A 20,448-nucleotide genomic window follows, 5' to 3' on the forward strand; every position below is an offset into this window, starting at 1 on the left:
GACTCTGGATCATTGGACGGATCGACTTCAGGGGCTCCCGATACGGATCCAGTCGGACAATGCCACGGCGGTGGCCTATGTCAACCACCAGGGAGGAACAAGGAGTGTGTTAGCGGGCCTGGAAGTAGCCGTCATTCTCCGTTGGGCAGAGCGTTTCGTCCCGGCCATCTCCGCCGTCCACATTCCGGGAGTGGACAACTGGCAGGCGGATTTACCTCAGTCAACAAGTGTTGGACCAAGGGAGTGGTCCCTTCATCAGGAGGTATTTCAACAGATATGTCTGCGTTGGGGCTCTCCAGAGGTAGATCTGATAGCATCCCGGCTCAACAGGAAGGAGCAGAGGTTTGTGGCCAGGTCTCGGAACTTTCTGTTGGATGCCTCAGATGCTCTGGTGGCTCAGTGGGGCCAGTATCGTCTGATCTACACCTTTCCTCCTTTTAAGCTTCTGCCTTGGCTGTTACACAGGATTAAGGGTGAAAGAATTCCGGTCATTCTAGTGGCCCCGGACTGGCCTCGTCGGTCCTGGTACGCCGACCTGGTGCATCTGGTGGCTGCCTCTCAGGGAGGATCTGCTATGCCAAGGGCTGATCTTCCACCCTGCTGTAGTTGCCTGGCTGTTGAAAGCCAGGTGTTGCATTGGTGATTCCGACACTACTCAAAGCTAGAAAGTCTACTTCCAGGAAGATATATCATCGGACGTGGAAAAGCGTACATTTCATGGTGTGAGTCAGTGGGGTTTCACCCACATTCCTTTTCGGTGGCTCGGATTTTGACTTTTCTTCAGAGGGGCGTTGAAAAGAATTTTGGCCTTGAGTACTATCAAGGGCCAGGTGTTGGCTTTGATGTTTTTTTCAACGCCCCCTGGCTTAGCATATTCAGGGGGTGCGATGTGGTTCCACCGGTGCGATCTCCCTTGCCACAGTGGGACTTGAATCTGGTGCTTTCGCTTCTACAGAAGCCTCCATTTGAAAATATTAGAGAAATTCCCCTGCTCACTCTGTCACAGAAGGTGGCCTTCTTGGTGGCTATCACTTCTGCTTGCAGGGTGTCAGAATTGGCGGCGCTATCCTGTCGCACGCCCTACCTGGTGATTCATAAGGACAAGGTGGTTTTTCGTCCTTGTCCTTTGTTCCTTCCAAAAGTTGTTTCTTTTATCCTTTCGGAGGTCAGCCTCCCTGTTCGTGATCACAGACGGGCCAAAGAAGGGGCTGTTTGCTTTCTCAGCGACCATTTCTAAAGGGATCAGACAGACGGTAACTCAGGCCTATTCTGTCAGGGGTCGGGTTCCTCCCTACTCGGGCGCTGAGTGCCTCCTGGGCCTTAGGTCAACAGGTGTCAGTGACGCAAGTTTGCAAGGTGGCCACCTGGTCATCGGTGCACACTTTCACTAAATTTTACAAAGTGGATGTGCTGGCATCTGTGGATGCCTCTTTTGGCCGCAAGGTTCTGCAGGCTGCTGTCTAGAGGGTTTTTCCCCTCATGAAGGGGTTTACTTGCTGGTCGGGTTGGGCTCCAGTTCTTGTTGAGCTCCATGTTGTCTGGTTGGCCTGTTTTTTTGTTGGCTGCCCCACCCCTCATGTTTGGCACTGCTTTGGGACATCCCTATGGTTCTGAATAAGGAAGCGCTGTGTCTGTCAAAGAACGGATGAGAAAATAGGATTATTGACTTACCGTAAAATCCATTTCTCTGAGTTCATTGACACACAGCACCCACCCCTCTATGGAGTTTTTAATGCTTCTGACACTGCTTGTGACAAAACTGAAGGCCGATAGCAGAGAGGGAGGTGTATAGGACTGCCCATGGGCACAATCAAGTCTTTTTTCTTCCTAGTGTCCTACTTCTGTAGGGGACGATATAACCCTATGGTTCTGAATAAGGAAGTGCTGTGTCGGTCAATGAACGAGAAATGGGTTTTACGGCAAGTCAAAAATCCTATTTTTTGGCCACAATTATAAACGCTACGTTTGTAGAGGAGTCAAGGCCTATGATGAAAGGTACACCATTCCTACTGTGAAACGCGGAGGTGGATCGCTGATGTTTTGGGGATGTGTGAGCTGCAAAGGCACAGTAAATTTGGTCAAAATTGATGGCAAGATAAATGCAGTATGTTATCAAAAAATACTGGAGGAACATTTGCATTCATCAGCAAGGAAGCTGTGCATGGGATGTACATTCCAACATGACAATGATCCAAAACACAAGGCCAAGTTGACCTGTCATTGGCTACAGCAGAATACAGTGAAGGTTCTGGAGTGGCCATCTCAGTCTCCTGACCTCGATATCATTGAGCCACTCTGGGGAGATCTCATATGTGCAGTTCATGCAAGACAGCCCAAGAATTTACAGGAAGTGGAGGCTTTTTGCCAAGAGGAATGGGCAGCTTTACCATCTGAGAAGATGAAGAGCCTCATCCACAAATACCGCAAAAGACTTCAAGCTGTCATTGATGTTAAAGGAGGAAATACACGGTATTAAGAACTGGGGTGTGTAAACTTTTGATCAGGGTCATTTGGCTAGTTTCTGTTGTCATCATGATTTAAAAAGAGTAAACACAGTTTATTGAAAATAAATGGTTTCAGCCAAACGCTAACCATGAGTGAAAAAAGTTTTTGTGTTATTCATATTCTCTAAAAAATGGCCAAGAAATCATAAATTCTGCCAGGGTATGTAAACTTATGAGCACAACTGTACAGTACTGTGCAAAGGTTTTAGGCAGGTGTGAAGAAATGCTGTAAAGTATGAATGCTTTCAAAAATATACATTTTTATTGTTTATTTTTATCAATTTACAAACTGCAAAGTGAGTGAACAGAAGAAAAATCTTAATCAAATCAATATCCGGTGTGACACCCTTTACCTTCAAACCAGCACCATTTCACATGGGCAATCAGTTCAGGTCATTTTTTCAGTCGGACCTGATCCAATGGTCCATGCATCCCTATTGAGCGTTAGGTGTAAGTGGACTTGCCTGTTTACACCTGCCTACTTCCTATCCTCCGGAAAAAAGGAAGGGAATCTATTGCCTGCCATCTAGGCGGATCAAATTGCAGGGCAGTCGGGTGTAAACAAGCAGCCGGTCCATTTACACCCAACCACCCAAAGAGCAGAGTGGGCTGTGTCGGTGTCCGTCCGCCATGCATAAACTGAGTGGACATGGACATCTCATCTGCCCGCTCTGATCTGCTCAGCAGGGGATCAGTGGACCGATCTCCTGCTGAGCAAAGCAGACTTGTGGAAAGAGGCCTTAAACTTGTACACTTGCACAAAGTCAGGGATTTTGGAGGATTAGAGTCAGGTGTATGATTAACTAATTATACCAAGCAGAAGCTAATGCTTTATCAATTTCATATGTAGGTTGAAATACAGTCATTAACTGAAACAGCTGTGTAGGAGGCTTAGAAATGGGTGAGGAACAGCCAAACTCTGCTACTAAGGTGAGGCTGTGGAAGACCGTTTCATGTCACAGGTCATACACCATGGCAAGACTGAGCACAGCAACAGGACACGAGGTAGTTATACTGCATCAACAAGATCTTTCCCAGGCAAAGATTTCAAAGCAGACTGGGGTGTCAAGATGTGGTGTTGAAGCTCTTTTGAAGAGGCCCGAAGAAACGGGCAACGTTGAAGACTGTAGACGTAGTGGTCGGCCAGGGAAAAATGCAGCAGGTGAAAGACACATCATGCCTACTTTCCTTCGACATCAAAAGAAGTTCAGCAATGCCATCAGCACAGAACTGGCAGAAAGCAGTGTGACCCAGGTACACCAATTTACTGGCCTGATGAAGGGGTCCTGCGCGGCTCCAAAGCGTTGCTATCTGCTGTAATGATGTGATCGCTGATTAAAGCTTTGCACCTGTTCTGAAGATCCATGATGTGCTGGTGACATTCTTTTTGCTCTAACATAGGAACCTGGTTGCAGAAAAATGTCAGCAGGTGCTCTGGACTGAAAAATTTGAAATGTGAAATATTTGGCTGTAGCAATATTGGAACAAGAGGCATTAATGAGTTAAGAACTATCTTCAGCATAAAGAATAACAAGGAGACCTGGATGTAATGGTTTGGCCCCCACAAAGCCCTGATCTTAACATCTAGTCTGTCTGGGATTACATGAAGAAATGGAAGCATTTGAGGCAGCCTACGTCCACAGAAGATCTGTGGCTAGTTATCCAACATGTTTGGAACAACCTACCTGCCAAGTTCCTTCAGAAACTGTGTGCAAGTGTACCTAGAAGAATTGATGCTGTCTCGAAGGCAAAGGGTGGTCCCACCTAATATTGATTTGGATTTTTCTTCTGTTCATTTACACTTCGATGGCCGGTGTACATCAAGCCACCAATGCAGGAAATAGAAAAGCAGAAAAATTAACATACATTTGTAAAAGAATAAGGCTAGCTTATTCGTATTTCTACAAGGTGTGATGTTGGAAAGGTGCTGTTTGGAAATAGTTCTATTATTTTCATGATGATTTAGAACAGGGGTGGGCAAGCTGCGGCCCTCCAGCTGTTATGGACCTACATATCCCATGAGGCATTGCAAGACTGAAAGTTCCAGAGAAAGAGGCATGATGGGATTTGTAGTTTCCCAACAGCTCGAGGGCCATGGTTTCCCCACCCATGTTTTAGAGTGTGTATGTGTGTGTGTGTGTGTATATATATATATATATATATATATATATATATATATATATATATATATATATATATATATATATATATAATTTTAAAGGTCTAAATTTCTTTTTTTTTTCCCAGTGTCTACTGAAAGATAATACTGTTTCTTTGTAATGACCTTCTGTTTTCTAAATCTAGGTATATCAAGTAACCATATACCAAGCTGAGGATAGTAATGTGGATTCTTTTGAAGATGATACTGAAATTTCAGAAGCTGTAAGTTTTTTTTTTTTTTTTTATATGGAGTTGACCAAATTATAAATGTGTATTCGCTTTTATCCTCGTACATTAACATTTAGTAGCTGACTTTCAATCATAAAGCCCAGCAAAAGTCTATTGAGCCAAGTAGGTCAATACTGGAACATTCCCTTAAATCGTGTGGGGTTTTTTTTTTTTTTAAACTCTTTACACAAACTCACACATTAACACTTAGGCTTCGTGTTCACTAGGCTACACTGGCAGCTCCTAAACTTGACTTTTATGAGCTTTTGGCGTTTTTTTTTTTTTTTTTTTTTTTTTTTTTTGCCAAAGCTCCTAAACTCAACGCCATAAAAGCCTATGTGTCCATGTACACATAGGCTTTTAGCAGAGTGTAGCAGCTGCTGTGTTTAGGTGAATGTGGAAGAATGGTGCTCAGGATCGGAATGTTTTTTCCCCCCAGGATCAGAGGGGTGCTGGAGCATATTGCATGTTACACCCTAAATACACGTGTAATATGTAACCTGCTCCAGTAGGTGAATCCTATTATCCTTAACTTTGATACTTAACCCTAAATCAGCCAAAGCTTTTAACACATTTTATGCCATAAATTAACACTTAAAGCAGTATTAAACCCAAAATCAAGCATTTGATATCTTGCATCTTTCTAATCCGTCGATGTGATTCTCTGTAACTGATACATCTGCAGGAGAGCTTGTTCTTTTGAAAAACATTAGACTTAAATAGAAGAAAGCCTAAAAATTCACATCTAAGAATTGATAAGCTGCAGTATAATAACCCTTTCAACCATCTAACTGTTACATCTGCAGGAAAGCTTGTTCTGTTGAAAAAGGTCAAAATTAGAGAGCCTGAAACAGAAAACAAATGCAGCCATTACATCTAAAAATTGGTAAGCTGCAGTAAAATAAATGCTTGCTTTTGGATTCGATTTAAATTGATTGTAAGCCCTCACAAATACCCACTGAAGTGACTAGCCTCAGTTGATACACAGAGAAGAAACAAATCCTCCTACATACATTGTACCTGATTATACACTTTTAAAATCTCTCTCTCTCTCTCTCCCCCTGTCCCCCCCCCCCCCGGCTGTCAATCACCTTATGTATCTTGGGGGTGGAGCCATTTTGTTCCCCTTGATTCTGTGGTGTCGGCATAAACTGTCAGAAGTGACTTGTGCAGATAGCAGAGGGAGGAGAGAGCAAATAGGAACCACACTAGGTGCTTTGTGTTGGATTGAAGCTACATTATACTATAGAGGGATATGCTATATTTTTTTATTTCATATGAGGTTTACAACCACCTTAACCATAGCCTCTGATGTGAGTACTAAAGTGACACTCAAAGTGAATCCTTTTGTCTATGCAAGGGAAAGGGTCACTTAAAGTGGAAGTAAACCCGCCTATCGTTTTCAGCCAAGGAAGCTGCCATTTTAGCCTCTGTTTACTCTGCAACTGCTATGATTCTGCACATGTGATCCTTTGACACCAGCCATTGGATGGTTTGAGAGTTTGGTTAAGAGCACAAACAATGTGACAGCTAGCACTTCCGGCATCTCGGGAATGTTAACTGTTGTTTGAAACTATCAAATCGATGGGTTTACTTCCACTTTAACCACTTCCCCAATGCTCAACATGTACTTACCTTTTTTCACTCCTGTGCTGCACCATTTGGAAGCCAGGACCTGGAAGAAATAACTGACAATTCCTGCTATGGGTGAGCATGTGAATCTCCCTTTTCCATGTGACAGGACTAGGTGCCTTGTGATTAAGTTAGCGCTGTTAGATAGATAGAGCTCGGGAAGTCGTCTCTAGTTCCGTGTATGCTCTGACTAGGCAGTGTTCATTCCTTTTCATAATCCTGTGACCAAATGAGTGCATGCTGTAAGGGAAAGTGGTAATTAAACCCAACTCCAGCAAATTTGAAAATCTTCCCTTGCAGCGGGGCTGCAATCGCACTGCATGGGTTAACTGCTCCTTTAACCACTTCCAGCCTAAGGACGTCATATGACGTCTTTGACTTTCAGTGGGGATATCTGAATGATGCCTGCAGCTACAGGCATCATTCAGGTATCATCTTTTAGAGCCGGCGATTCTGTGCACCCTAAGAATGATCATAGTGACAGTTCTGCCATTTTTACAGGCGACGGGAGTGGACAACCCTCCGGCCGCTATCCGGTGCTTCTCCAGGCTCTCCCGTGCCATCGGGGACCCGGAGAAAGAATCCGCCGCCGGATGACGAGCATAGAGATTTCCGGTGACCAGATGGTCATCTCTATGGCCGTCGGAGGACCAAGCACGACGTTATGACATTACGCCTGTTACAAAGTTGCAATCACTGCTGGAAAGCATGGTATCGTAAATTTTTTTTTTTTTTTTGATCTTATGCTTTCCAGCCTGGAGGAGAGATGGGGGGTCTTATAGACCCCATATCTCTCCATAAAAAGGACCTGTCATGCACTATTCCTACTACAAGGGGTGTTTACATTCCTTGTAATAGGAATAAAAGTGATCAAGAGAAAGAGAGAAAGTGTAAAGTAAAATAAACAATAAAAAAAAAAATGTAAATTTAAAGCACCCCTATCCCCGTGTGCTCACGCACAGAAGGGAACGCACACCTAAGTCCCGCCCACATATGTAAATGTTGTTTAAACCACACATGTGAGGTATCGCTGCGTGCGTTAGAGCAAGAGCAACAATTCTAGCACTGGACCTGCTCTTTAACTCTTAACTGGTAACCTGTAAAAAAAATTTTAAAGCGTCGCCTTTGGAGATTTTTAAGTACCCAAGTTTGGCGCCATTCCAAGAGTGTTCGCAATTTTAAAGTGTGACATGTTGGGTATATATTTACTCGGCGTAACATCAACTTTCACATTATACTAAAAAAAATTGGGCTAACTTTACTGCTTTATTTTTTAATTCATGAAGCAGTTTAAAAAAAAAAAAAAAAAAGCGTTTGAAAAATTGTTGTGCAAAATACCGTGTGACATAAAAAGTTGCAATGACCGCCATTTTATTCCCTAGGGTGTCTGCTAAATATGTAATGTTTGGGGGTTCTGAGAAATTTTATAGCAAAAAAATTATGATTTTTACGTGTAAGAGAGGAGTGTCAGAATAGGCCCGGTATGGAAGTGGTTAATGTAGGAGAGAATAGAAGAACATTTACTTGCATGATCCTCTGCTTACCCAGTAGACCATACTCCCCCATTCTCCATCGGTGTAGACTATCTCTTCTCAAAGGACCCTGCATTGGTTTTGATGGTGTCAGGACCTTAGAACGCTGGAGCATGGGGGAGAAGATGTTGCAGGGACTGGTCTAGCAATGTGGAGGATTGGGTAGGTAAATCTTTTTTTGGTCCCCTAGACCTTGAATTACGAGTACAGCCCCATTCTACAAGGGATAATTTTTAAGTCAAATTTGAGAAAACCCCACTTTGTGTTTATGTGATCCCAGTCCCACAGCATACCAAAAAAAAATGTTCTTGCCTTTTTAAGATGTTGAAAAAGCAAGCGAATCTCTCCTGCCCTAGTTACAATGTTTTTAAACTATTTTCATTGTTCTTAAAAATATTTCTGCTGCAAAATGAAAGACCCATTGTAAATATGTGTGTGGTGGAAATAAAGTGTCCTTTTTTCTTTTCCTTTTTTCTTTTTTTTCTTTTTTTTTTTTTTAGACTGAACTTTTTCTGGGCTGCTGTGTAGTAAGTGTGTCTTGTACCTGTCATTGCAGGATTATTGGAAATGTTCTGAGTGTGATGAGATGAATCCTCCTATCCCAAGATACTGTCACAGGTGTTGGTCTCTTCGGAAGGGATGGCTTCCTGATGAAAACGAGAAAAAAACGAACTCCTTAAAGAGGAAAAAGATGGAAGATTCTCTGGATGACGAGGGTTTTGATGTACCTGATGGCAAAAAGGCAAAATTGTCAGATTCACAAGAATCAAATCTAGAAAAGAAGGAAGATGAGGGCTTACAAAGTTCAGAATCCCAGGAGACAGAGGACTTTTCTCAGCCATCCACGTCGGGTAGCATGGCTTCATGTAGTCAGGAGGAGCTCAGAGAGAATGAGCGGGAGCAATCTTATGAAGAAAGCTCAGAAAAGAGCCTGCCTTTGACCAGCATAGAACCATGCGTCATTTGTCAGACAAGGCCAAAAAATGGATGCATTGTCCATGGCAGGACGGGACACCTCATGGCATGCTTTAGCTGTGCAAAGAAACTGAAGAAAAGGAACAAGCCTTGTCCTGTCTGCAGACAGCCCATCCAGATGATTGTATTAACCTACTTCAGCTAAAACTCCAATCCTTAACTATTTAAGCTTTAAAATGCAAAAAACTAGATCATAAAACCTTTGAATCCAATAGTTATACATTATAAATATATATATTTTTCTCTCAACAGGAGAATGGACTGTCAAACTAATACTTGTTGGGCTTATTTGCTTAATGAAGAATTCTAGTTAACAGGTTTATTTAAGAACATGTACATAGTTTAAATCTTATAGTTTGTAAATTCAGGCACAGGTTGTGTATTTTTTTCATATCCAAGATCTATTAATGATGCTTGCAATGCAGTGATGAGGATGTGATTACAGGTGTGCCAGATGGTGACCACATTTGCACTTGATGGACTGGGACATTGTAGTTAATTTCTAGGGTGATGCTGTGTTTCTAATTGCATACACTATAGCTGTGATAAACGCATCTAACCAGTTAAGAGAAGTAAGGGATTTTTAATTTTTTTTTCAGTATCCTACTTACCTAGGTGGATGCAGCATCGGACCCCCGGCACCTCTACACTGAGAACCGAGGGATCGAACACCACCGATGGCTCAGTTCTCACAGCTCCCTGAAGAGAGCTGCTGACTGTCAAGCTCTCCGCTCTGCTCCTCCTCGCTCACTGGAGCGCTGAGCTGTGGAGGGTTGGGGAGTAGCCGTCTCAGGCGCTTAGCGGCTTGCTGAGAGCCTGAGACGGTTGTCAGTCCAGGCACCTGGTGGATCCAGACTTCCATTGTCGGGATGACGTGGTGCCTGGACTGATTTCTGTGACGTCGGCAGAGAGCAGACTTCAGTTTGCTCTCTGCTGGAAACGGGTCACAGGAATGCAAAACTAATTGCACTCCTGTGACCCATAGAAGAAGCCCAACCAAACGAGCTTTGGCTGGACTTCTCCTTTAATACTGTATGCAGGTGCATTCAGTCAATAGGTCAGGATTCCAACCTTATACAATAGACAAGATACCACATGGTACATCTGTGAAGGTTCTTGTTTATTAAAGTGGTTGTAAACCCATGTAAAAAAAAAAACCTGACAAACGCATAATAAGCTAGTATGCATCGCATACTAGCTCATTATGAAATACTTACCTTAGATCGAAGCTGTTGCAGCGGTCCTCATATACCGATGTGGCCGGCAACATGTCTCCCGGAGTAATTTCCGGGTTCGTGGGCCCAAGTGCTGTGATTGGCCGGAGCCGCGATGATGTCACTCCCGCTGGTCACAGCACAAGCCCTTTAGAGGCGGCACGATCGAGCGGTTCCTTAAGTGCGCATGCGCTTATGACGTTGGCACAAGCGTATATGATAAATATCTCCTAAACCATGCAGGTTTAAGAGATATTTACAGTACCTACAAGTAAGCCTTATTATGGGTTACCTGTAGGTACAAGTGGTGTAACAGGGTTTACAACCACTTTAAATTAATCAGATAGCTAGGGGTAGTCGGTCACATTCAACTAGAATTGTTCTGTAATCTTTGATGTTTTCAGTTTGTCCAAGCTGCCTATTAGAACAGAAGAGGCTTCTTGGATAAGATCCAAATTGCCCAAGGGCCCATTACACTTGTCTGTTTTAAAGCAGAAAAACTCCTGCATTTTGCTGCATGAAAATGCATGTCGGGTAGAAATCTCATTCTCTCATGTGTGACTGATTCATATCTATGCACTGAAGTTTTAATGTGAAAGACAGGAAAACTCTATGGGCCCATTTACACTTACATGTGTGCATAACCATGCACGCTACATGCACACGGAACAGTGCAAATCCAGCCATAAACATTACAGAACAAGTCTATTTTAATATTTTACCACTACTAACTATACCACAAAGTGTCCACTCAGCGCTTCTGTGCTCTATGTTAAAGGCTCCAAAGGTGCCTCTTAAAGCTTTGAAGCCAGAAGCCTTGAATTCAAAGATTTGGTAACCAAGTTGGAGCTTTGACAATGTGCACCTGACATGTTAGCAAATTATAGAGAGGTGCACACTTTGCTTTATGGGATGCTACTGGGATATTGCAAAGCACATTTTTTCACCAAGTTATTTGTGTACAGTACACACAGAAGCCCCCCAAAGCACAAAATGAGAAAGAATGCAGGCATCTTGTGGTAGCTGCTAATGGCCAACTTTGTATATTTAATTACCTAGTCATCATAGAAACTGTGTCAATGCTCCACCCCCATTTGGAATCCTCTTCTGGTGGACCTTTTCTATTCAAAGGTCAGTGTAAGTCAATGTGGTGACCAGCGGGTAGCAAATGAAGTATGCAATGATCTATTTGGCTTGGTGCACAAACACTTACCAAATGGCACCTTGGACAGCATGACTACAGAACCTATAAGTTGTCAAATAGGTTCGCTAAAACAGCAGACATCAGAAGTACATTCTTGTCTGTAAAGTTGCTCACATGTGAAGCTTTCATTCTCCGTTTTGTATATTTTATAAAGATATTTGCATGCAAAATGAATGGGCTGAAATCGCACTACACAGAACTGAATGTGAATCGCAGATGAACACACAGCACGATCCTGTGTGATTCACATGCAGTTCCGAGTGTGAATGGGCTCTAAGGGCTTTGATGCTGTGGTGGTTTATCTCCAGCAGGCAGTTTTAATTCTGCATCAGCCATGGTATAATGCAGGGGTAGAAAACCTCAGCCCTCCAGCTGTAGTGAAACTACAAGTCCCATGAGACATTGCAAGACCCTGACAATCACAGGTATGACTCCTAGAGGCAGAGGCATGATGGGATTTGTAGTTTCAAAACAGCTGGAGTGCCGAGGTTGCTTACCCCTGGTATAATGTATCCTCTTACTATTTAATAGACCATCCTGCTTCTCCACTAGTCTTTTTCAGGTGGAAAGCATGCAGTTATTTGCACACAGACATTTTGAAGGACTGAACCCCTGAATACAAGTTACCTCTTGCAAATGTTATGTTATTCATAACTTGTTTGAGTAGTTGTCAAAACGATTAACGAACCCCTTATATTTTAGTTTGTAATCAAGCCTGCAAAAATTCCAGGAGTTAGGTTGCCCGTGCGCCTTGAAGAATATGCTATTCTTTTGTAATGCTGTTAATAGCAGTGCAGATTCCCTGCTGCATTACATGTTGCTAGCTCCTGGGTTGGCTGATTGGTTTTTGAAATCTGCATGAATTTACTTTTTAAAATCTACGCAATTTTATTTTCCCATCTGAGATATGTTATCTGGCAAATGTTGTAGCCATAAGACTTATATGTTGCGTACGTTTTCTCCATAGGTGTCTAGAGAATTTTTACAGATCTCTTTGAGGTAGTGTATTTTATATGAAGAGTTTGTAATAAGATTAATGGATGGCATCTGTTCAGTTGTCCTATTTGCTATGCGATATATGTCTGCTGTGCAGAATTTTATTCTTGTGCCTTTAAATGTTTTGAGCATTGGTTGTGAATGCAAAGATTTGTCCCGCAACGCAAACCACCCAGTAATACATGTATGGTATTTAGTGTAGGGTTAGTAAAAAAATTTTTTTTTTTTTTTTTTTTTTTTTTTTGAGGATATTCATAATGATTGAGCTTTGCTTTAGTTTTTGTAAACTTTTATTTGTGAATTAACACACTGAGCATTGTATAACCGAAATGATACGCTAAGCTCTATCGTAAGCTCTATCAGCTTACACTTCATGTAAGCTGATAGATGACTATGGCCGCCTCTCTTTCATGTTGTGGGCAGTGCTGTCTGGCTAGATTGCCCTTGTAGAGTAATAGTTTTTTTGCAGGTGAATGAGTTCCATCTTTGCTGTCTAAATTTGGTGAAATATACGAGTTTAGAAACTATATTAATCTATATGTTATTTTTTTTTAATTAAAATTATGATTGGCTATATCAGTTTTCCAAGGCAAGGATATTTCCAGGACCATGGGACTGTTCTCAGCTATTTTTGCGATTTTACACATACATGTTGCATTGCATAGCCAGATGTGACCCATTCTTCACCAAACACTATAGCATCTGTGTCACTTGTTTGTTTATTATCAATTGAAAAGCACCCACCTATTGCTGAAAATCTCCCTGTACTCTCCCCTTTTGCAAGCAGCATGGAAAGATGTTAGACTGACAGTATTGTATAATGCAAAGGAGCCTTTCACTTTCATGCTGATTACTGCAGTGAAGAGGATTGTGAGAAGACAACTTTGGGCCGATGGATATGACTGCTGTATTTTTCAATGTATTTCATATCTTTTTATTGGATATATAACTACCGTAAATATTTTTTTTTCTTTTTTGCCTAGCCTTTGGTACATTCATTACTGAAATATTGCAATTAGTGTGCATGTAATTTTAGTTTGTTTAGCATTTGTTGATTTGATTGCATATCTCATATGTAGAGGTTTTTTTTTTTTTTTTTTTGCGAAACCCAAGTCCTTTTTTACAAAACTGTAGCAAGAGTGTGTCATTGGTCCAAATGTGAATTCCTATTGTCCAATAAGGCGAGTGATGCCCGTAGATGGAGAACTGTGGTCAGCAACTTTTCTTGTCTCATGCCTGTTATGTATAACTTAGTTTGTTTGCACTAACATGACAAATCGTAATAAGATACATAGAACGCAGGCTTAGACCTATTCTGTTTAAGGAAGAAGGCTGATGTTTCCATAAAGTGGAGTTCCACCCATTTTTTAGTTTATTAAAAGTCAGCAGCTACAAAAAGTATAGCTGCTGACTTTTAATAAACAAACACTTACCTGTCCCAGGGTCCAGCGATGCGGCCGCCCGGAGCCTTGCTCCTCTCCCCCTCCTTTCCTCCGTGCCGTCATAGCAACTGTGGGCACCCGGCCGTGACAGCTATTGGCCAGCCAATCTTCTGGGACCTGTGTTGTGTCCCAGAAGATTGCTGGCAGGGAGGGGCTGCCAAGGGCAAGGGGAGGAGTCGCCTAGGCGGCCAAGAACAGGAAGGAGGAAGTGGGACAGGAAGTCCCACTAAAAAGAGGGTACACACTCTTCGCCCTCCCCCCCAAAAAAATGTGACATGCCAAATGTGGCATGTCAGGGGGTGAGGAGAGCTTAAAGCGGAAGTTCCACTTTTGGGTGGAACTCTGCTTTAAGTGAAATGTGCACTAATATTGACAACTGGTAGGAACACCCAGCATTTACTTTATTTGGCTTGAGTTTTGGGGGTCGATAAAGGCAATAATAACCTGTTTGCTGGTGAATTTTTATGTTTGACCAGACTTAATAATTTCCATGCGTCATAACGTTATCACTTTTATTTAGAAGATTTATACAGCAATAGGTTTAGTTTGTTGCCACTGTTAGGTTTGAATATTAAAATGTAGTTATTTATGCTGGATACAGTGGTCTGCTCACTAATGGATCTTTGGAAAGGCTAATTGGACTATAAGCACTTATGAATTTATTAAAAAAAGTAGTAAAAATTATCAACATGTAAGAAGGACGAAACGTTATAGAATAATAAATTGTAGTAGTTGCTCAGAAGTAATATTTCTTGGCAACATCATTCAGTGTACGCAGTGATTTGCTTGACATTGTCAGATTTTTTTATTTATTTTTTATCTCCTTGATTTTGCAAATGTCTATTAGAGTAAAATGTGTTGGACTTTTCTTAGTTTAATGTGCCATGATAATCCTGCTACATTTGACTATGGTTGTGTGGTTTTTTTTTTTTTTTTTTTTTTGATCGAAGTACATCACTATAATCTTGCTAAGTTTTGCCCGTGATTACTCCTTAACTTATATTTAAACCCAAATGTGTCTAGGTATAATTTACACTTCATTAGGCTTTCATGCTGTGTGTTTTTTGTTAATGTTTTGCTATTTATTTCCATCTATGACTGATCAGCAGTAACAATGCATAGAGTAAATACAGAGAGTAAAACCAGTTGCTAATGGTTGTTTCTGTACTTTCTCCTCTTAGCACCTTCTTCAGTTGTTTGCACTGTGAAAAACATTTACAGTCCTAAGAGCTGATATGTACATTTAACCCTCTGTACAGAACATTCAACTAAAATGCACTGTATATAAACTATTGAAAATGTTACATTTTGTGAATTATTTAAGATTAAAACAATTTTAATTGTTTTGCAGCGATGCAGGTTGTTTTGTTTTTTTTTTTTTTTTTTTAACACTATAACACTGATACTGAAAGGTGTGAATCAGATGTGCAATGCTTTGGGTCATTTACATTAAACTACTGGCACAAAATAGCTTGCAATAGCTTTTTCACGCTGTTTATTAAGGCCCCTTTCACACTGGGGCGGTGGGGGCGTCGGCGGTAAAACAGCGCTATTTTTGCGCTGTTTTACCGTCGTTTTTGCGGCGGTATTCGGCCGCTAGCGGTGCGGTTTTAACCCCCGCTGGCGGTCGAAAAAGGGTTAAATCCGCTCGCATAGCATGGCTATTGCCGCGGTATAGCCGCGCTGCCCCATTGATTTCAATGGGCAGGAGCGGTGAATACACCGCTCCTTCACCGCTCCAAAGATGCGGCTTGCAGGAGTTTTTTTTCTTCTCCTGCCAGCGCACCGCTTCAGTGTGAAAGCCCTCGGGCTTTCACACTGAACAAACAGTAGAGGCTGTTTTGGGTCGGTTTGCAGGCAGTATTTTTAGCGCATTAACGCCTGCAAACCGCCCCAGTGTGAAAGGGCTCTAAGTGATTGAATTGGTTTCCATAATCAGTATTTTTTGACTTGGTGGTTGTAAAGGCAGAAGGTGTTTTGTTTGTTTTTTTTTTGTATCTTAATGCATTCAATCAAAGTAAGCTAGCCAATCAGGGGAGAGAGAGGGCAGGGCCAGGTCGGGATTGTGTGTCTGAATGGACACAGGGAGCTGTGACTCGGCTCGGGTGCCCTCATAGCAAGCTGCTTGCTGTGGGGGCACTGAACAGGAGGGAGGGGCCAGGATCACCAAAAAGAGGAGGATCTGGGCTGCTCTCTGCAAATCCACTGCAACAGAGCAGGTAAGTATGACAAGGTTGTTATTTTTATAGGAAAAAAAAACAAGACTTTACAATCATGTTAAACAGCTTTTCCCTTAGACACTTTGATAAATGAGGCTCACTTTGTCTTGCATTATACAAGGATGCTAGAATAAATTTACAGAGCCCAATCACACCAGTGCTGTCCCATGTGAGAAGGGGAGTTAAGCGCATGCTTATCCATACCTGGAAGTATTTTACTCCCATTGAAGCAGGGAGGGGGCGAAGAAAAGGTATGTGCTGTTGGGGGGAGGGTGAGTTAGGTGGCTCCACTTCCCCACTTTAGACATAAAGAAAGTTAGTAAATGTTAATAACTATATTTTAAAGATTTTTTTCTATGTTTTCTGTCACTTTAACCACCTCAATACAGGGCACTTACACCCCCTTCCTGCCCAGGCCATTTTTCAGCGCTGTCGCACTTTGATTGACAATTGCGTGGTCATGCAACACTGTAATCATGTGACATTTTATTATTTTCTTCACACAAATAGAGCTTTCTTTTGGTGGTATTTAATCGCTTCTGTTTTTTCTATTTTTTCCTAAACAAAAAAAGACCGAATGTAGTTTCTGTCAGTAAATTTTGTAAATGAGTAATTCCTCTCCTTCACTGATGGGTGCTGATGAGGTGGCACTTACGGGCACTGATTAGGTGGCACTGATGAGGCATGAATATGCCACACTTATGGGCACACATAGGCAGCACTGGTGGGCACACATAGGTGGCACAGATAGGTAGCAGTGATAGCCAGCACTGACTGGCATGACTAATAGCCATTGATTGCTGGCAGTTGTGGGCACAGCTGATCACATGGTTAAAGAGCCGCAGCTGCGGCTATTTACAGAGATCAGGGGCCCCATGTCCTAGCAACACGGCACAACCGTTCTGAGAAGCTGTCATGTGATGTCCACCCAGAATGGGAGCCGCACCGCTCAGCCTATATTTGATAGTGGGTGGGCGGCCAGTGGTTAAATAGGACCAAGCTGGGCCAAACAAAATATCTCCTTCACTAAGGAACTTAACAAGTTTGCTGTAGAACTAGTGTAGGAAGGAGGGTTTTGGGTTCCTGGAGAACTGGGCTGACTTTTCTGTCGGTTACCAGCTGTGTAGCAGGGACAGACTGCGCCTACAGTAAATGGGGAGGGTGCAGCTCTGTTGGGGAAGAGGATGTCCAAAAAGTTAGAGGAACTGAATGTGAGTTAGGGATCTTAGAATGTAAGCTCCTTGAGGGTAGGGATTGATGTGAATGTATGATGTATATGTAAAGCGCTGCGTAAATTGACGGCGCTATATAAGTGCCTGAAATAAATAAATAACTTTTAAACTGGGGGGGGGGTTCAGAGGAAGCTTTTTCTAACTAGTAAATGAAGGGCAGGAAATGGGACTGTGGTCATTTCAACTGGAGTACCTACCAACCATTGGGCTGGCGGAATCCTACTGCAGCCTTGGAACAGGCAGGAGTAAATAATATGCAGCAGTACACAACTAAAAAGGCATGTTCACCAATGCGAGAAATGACATGGAGTAACTGGAACTATTGGAGACCTGGTTTGAAAGCAGACATGACTTGCTTGTGACTGTACAGTGGTACTCCCTGTATCGGAAGAGGGGCAGGGGTTTGCATGTACATCAAGAGTGATTTGAAGGTGAAAATGAAGGACAACCTTGCTAACGGGGCAACAGAGGGTGTGTAATCTTTGTGGCTGGAGCTACAAAGAGATGAAACAAAAGGAAAATTGTTTGTTAGTGGGAGTATGCTACAGGCTCCCTACCCTGAAGGATGAAGAGGAAACCAATTGCCTTTCACAGGTACAAATGGCAGCGAGGTAAAGCAATGTTATAATCGTGGGGGACTTCAATTATCCAGATATTGACTGGGCAGATGGAACTGCTCACTCTGCTAAGGCTCGACACTTCTTAAATGTCTTACAGATCAATATTATGTGTGAGTTGGTGGATGCCCAAACTAGAAACAAGAATCTGCTAGACCTACTAATTACAAACAACCCAGAGCTGATAGCAGATGTGGCAGTAAGGGATAACTTTGGAAACAGCAATCACAGGGCAGTTACCCTCACTGTAAAGTACAGATAAAGCAGACATGAGTAGGACAAGTACATTAAATTTCAAGTGAACTAACTTTACCAAACTGCCCTCCGTACTTCATGCCATTACATGGGAAGATATTCTAGAAGCAAAAAACTGAGGAAAAGTGGGAATGCTTTTGGAAAATGTTTAATTAATGGCATTAGCCAGTGTGTTCCAATGGACAACAAATACAAAAGAACTCAGGCTAAACCTGGTTGGCTAAATCCAAGTGTATAAAAAGGCACATTAAAGAGAAAATTGTGTTTTTCAAAAAATGCATGTAGCATCTGTGTGATGTGTGCTCCTTAAAGAGGAACTGCAGTCTGCTCACATAATTTGTAATAAAAACATCTTTTTCATTCTGAAGCTTCACTCCAGTCACTTTGCATATTATTTTATATATACTGCAATTCAGTACTTGCCAAATATGCTGCAGAAATCTCCCTCTACTGAGTCTGGCTGCAACCATTTTAACTATGGGCAGCTGAAGTTGCTGCCTGTTCACTTTCTGGATTACACAGAGGCACACCTGCAGCTCTCATTGGCCCTCTTATGACTCACCCCCCCCCCCTCCCCCCCCTTCCTGGCATGGCAAACTCTCATGAGAGAGAGAGAGAGAGCTGTGCATGATGTTATAAGCCTAGGCTTTTTACCAGACAAGAAACAGGAAGTGGGCTGTAGAAGGTATTTACTGACAGAATAAAAATGTTTTACTATCCAAAGTTAAAACAACAAGGACAGAAACGTCCGCTTTAACATCGAGAACAGTGATCACAGGGCTGCTGATCGCTCTGTTCTCAGTCTGTTCCGAGTGGAGATCGTTGGCTGTAAGGCACTGCTCTCTCTCCTGCTCCTGGAGCACCAGACTGGGTAAGGGGTGGGCGAGGTTGGCTCTTAGCTTAGTGCTAAAAGGTGGAGCCAGCGGTCAGGCAGTGGGGGGTGGATCCCGACAAAATCAGGATCCTCCCCAAGCCTGACAAGGCTCTGCCCCGTCAGCTAATAGTGGGCAAAAGCCCACTATAAACTTACGCTGGGTCACAGAAGTACAAAAGTAAATGTACTCCTGTGACACACGAGAAATATGGCCCCAAAGCATTGGCCATACTCCTCTTTTAGGGCTGGTTCACACCAGAATGTGTTGCGGGAAACCCGTTAACTCATGTTAAAAATGCACAGAAGTTGTGCTCTGCAGCGAGTGTCAATATTACATTTATGATGCCCCCAAATGTAGTTTGAAAATGCAGTGTGTTTGTCCACCCTGGATCATATGGTACAGAAGTACCATGCGATGTGGTTGCAGTGAGGTTACAAAAGTAGTGCATGCACTAATTTTGATGCGGTGTGCGATTTCAGCCCATTCAGAACTCGTTCCTGTGCAATATCTGGTGTGAACCAGCCCTTAATGCAGCACTGTTTGTTTTTGAGAGTCTCCCAAAGCATGTTTTTTTTTCTTTTTAACTGTTGATATTACAGGTAACTTTTTTTTTTTTTTCCTCACTTCTGTAACAAATCAAGCTGCCTAGCATAGGTAACAGAGGGGTTGGGAGAAACCCTTTATTAGGCTCCATTCACACCAATGCGTTTTTTCCTGCTTTTTGCAGAAACACAGGGCTTTTTGTTATGGAACACATTCCCATAAATGCATTTTGTGCCTCTGCGTTTTTGGAAAGGGTCAGGGACTTAGACTTCAAAGAACCCGCATCCAAAATGCAAGTACTGCGCTTTTACTTCGGTTTGCGATTTTGTGGGGTTTTTTTACTTTACATTTAGTGTATATAGCTGGTTGCTAAAGAGTGGGCCCGCCCTCGCGTCTAACAACTGATGAGTCATCAGTTGTCAGCAGGGTTCCCCCATTGACAACTGAATGTAAAAAAAAGATTTGTCGGCTTAAAAAAAAGTGGGGTCCCCCCACACCAAAATAAACCAAAACAAAAAAAAACGCATGGGGTCCACCCCAAAATTCATGCATGACCCTTATCCGAGCACGCAGCCCAGCAGGTCAGGAAAGAAGGGGGGACAAGCGAGCAGCCCCCCAAACCATACAAGGCCACATGCCCTCAACACGGTGGGTGCTTTGAGGGGGGTTGTGTAGTGTGACAAAAAACAGACAACTTTTGACAAGTCCTTTATTAAAAATGTCTTCTTCCAATGGTCTTCTTCCTCCACCGCTGATGAAAAAAAAACGATCATCCTTTGACTCCCTCCTTTCTGTTCTGCCTAACAATTCTTCTATAACC

At 42.5% G+C, this 20,448-nt stretch overlaps 1 protein-coding gene across 2 annotated transcripts in view; it reads left to right on the forward strand.

Moving 5' to 3' along the window:
* Positions 1–15,241, forward strand: part of MDM2 (MDM2 proto-oncogene) — a 55,234-nt gene extending 39,993 nt beyond the window's left edge. For both annotated transcript variants that reach the window (XM_073620064.1, XM_073620063.1), the window contains exons 10-11: positions 4,809–4,886; positions 8,613–15,241. In XM_073620064.1, coding sequence (XP_073476165.1) covers positions 4,809–4,886; positions 8,613–9,176 — 642 coding nt within the window. In that variant the 3' untranslated portion in view covers positions 9,177–15,241. The remainder of the gene's footprint in view (positions 1–4,808; positions 4,887–8,612) is intronic.
* Positions 15,242–20,448: the final 5,207 nt, after the last annotated feature.

This window comes from Aquarana catesbeiana, linkage group LG03 (genome assembly GCF_042186555.1).
Source record: "Aquarana catesbeiana isolate 2022-GZ linkage group LG03, ASM4218655v1, whole genome shotgun sequence".
Taxonomy (NCBI): Eukaryota; Metazoa; Chordata; class Amphibia; order Anura; family Ranidae; genus Aquarana; species Aquarana catesbeiana.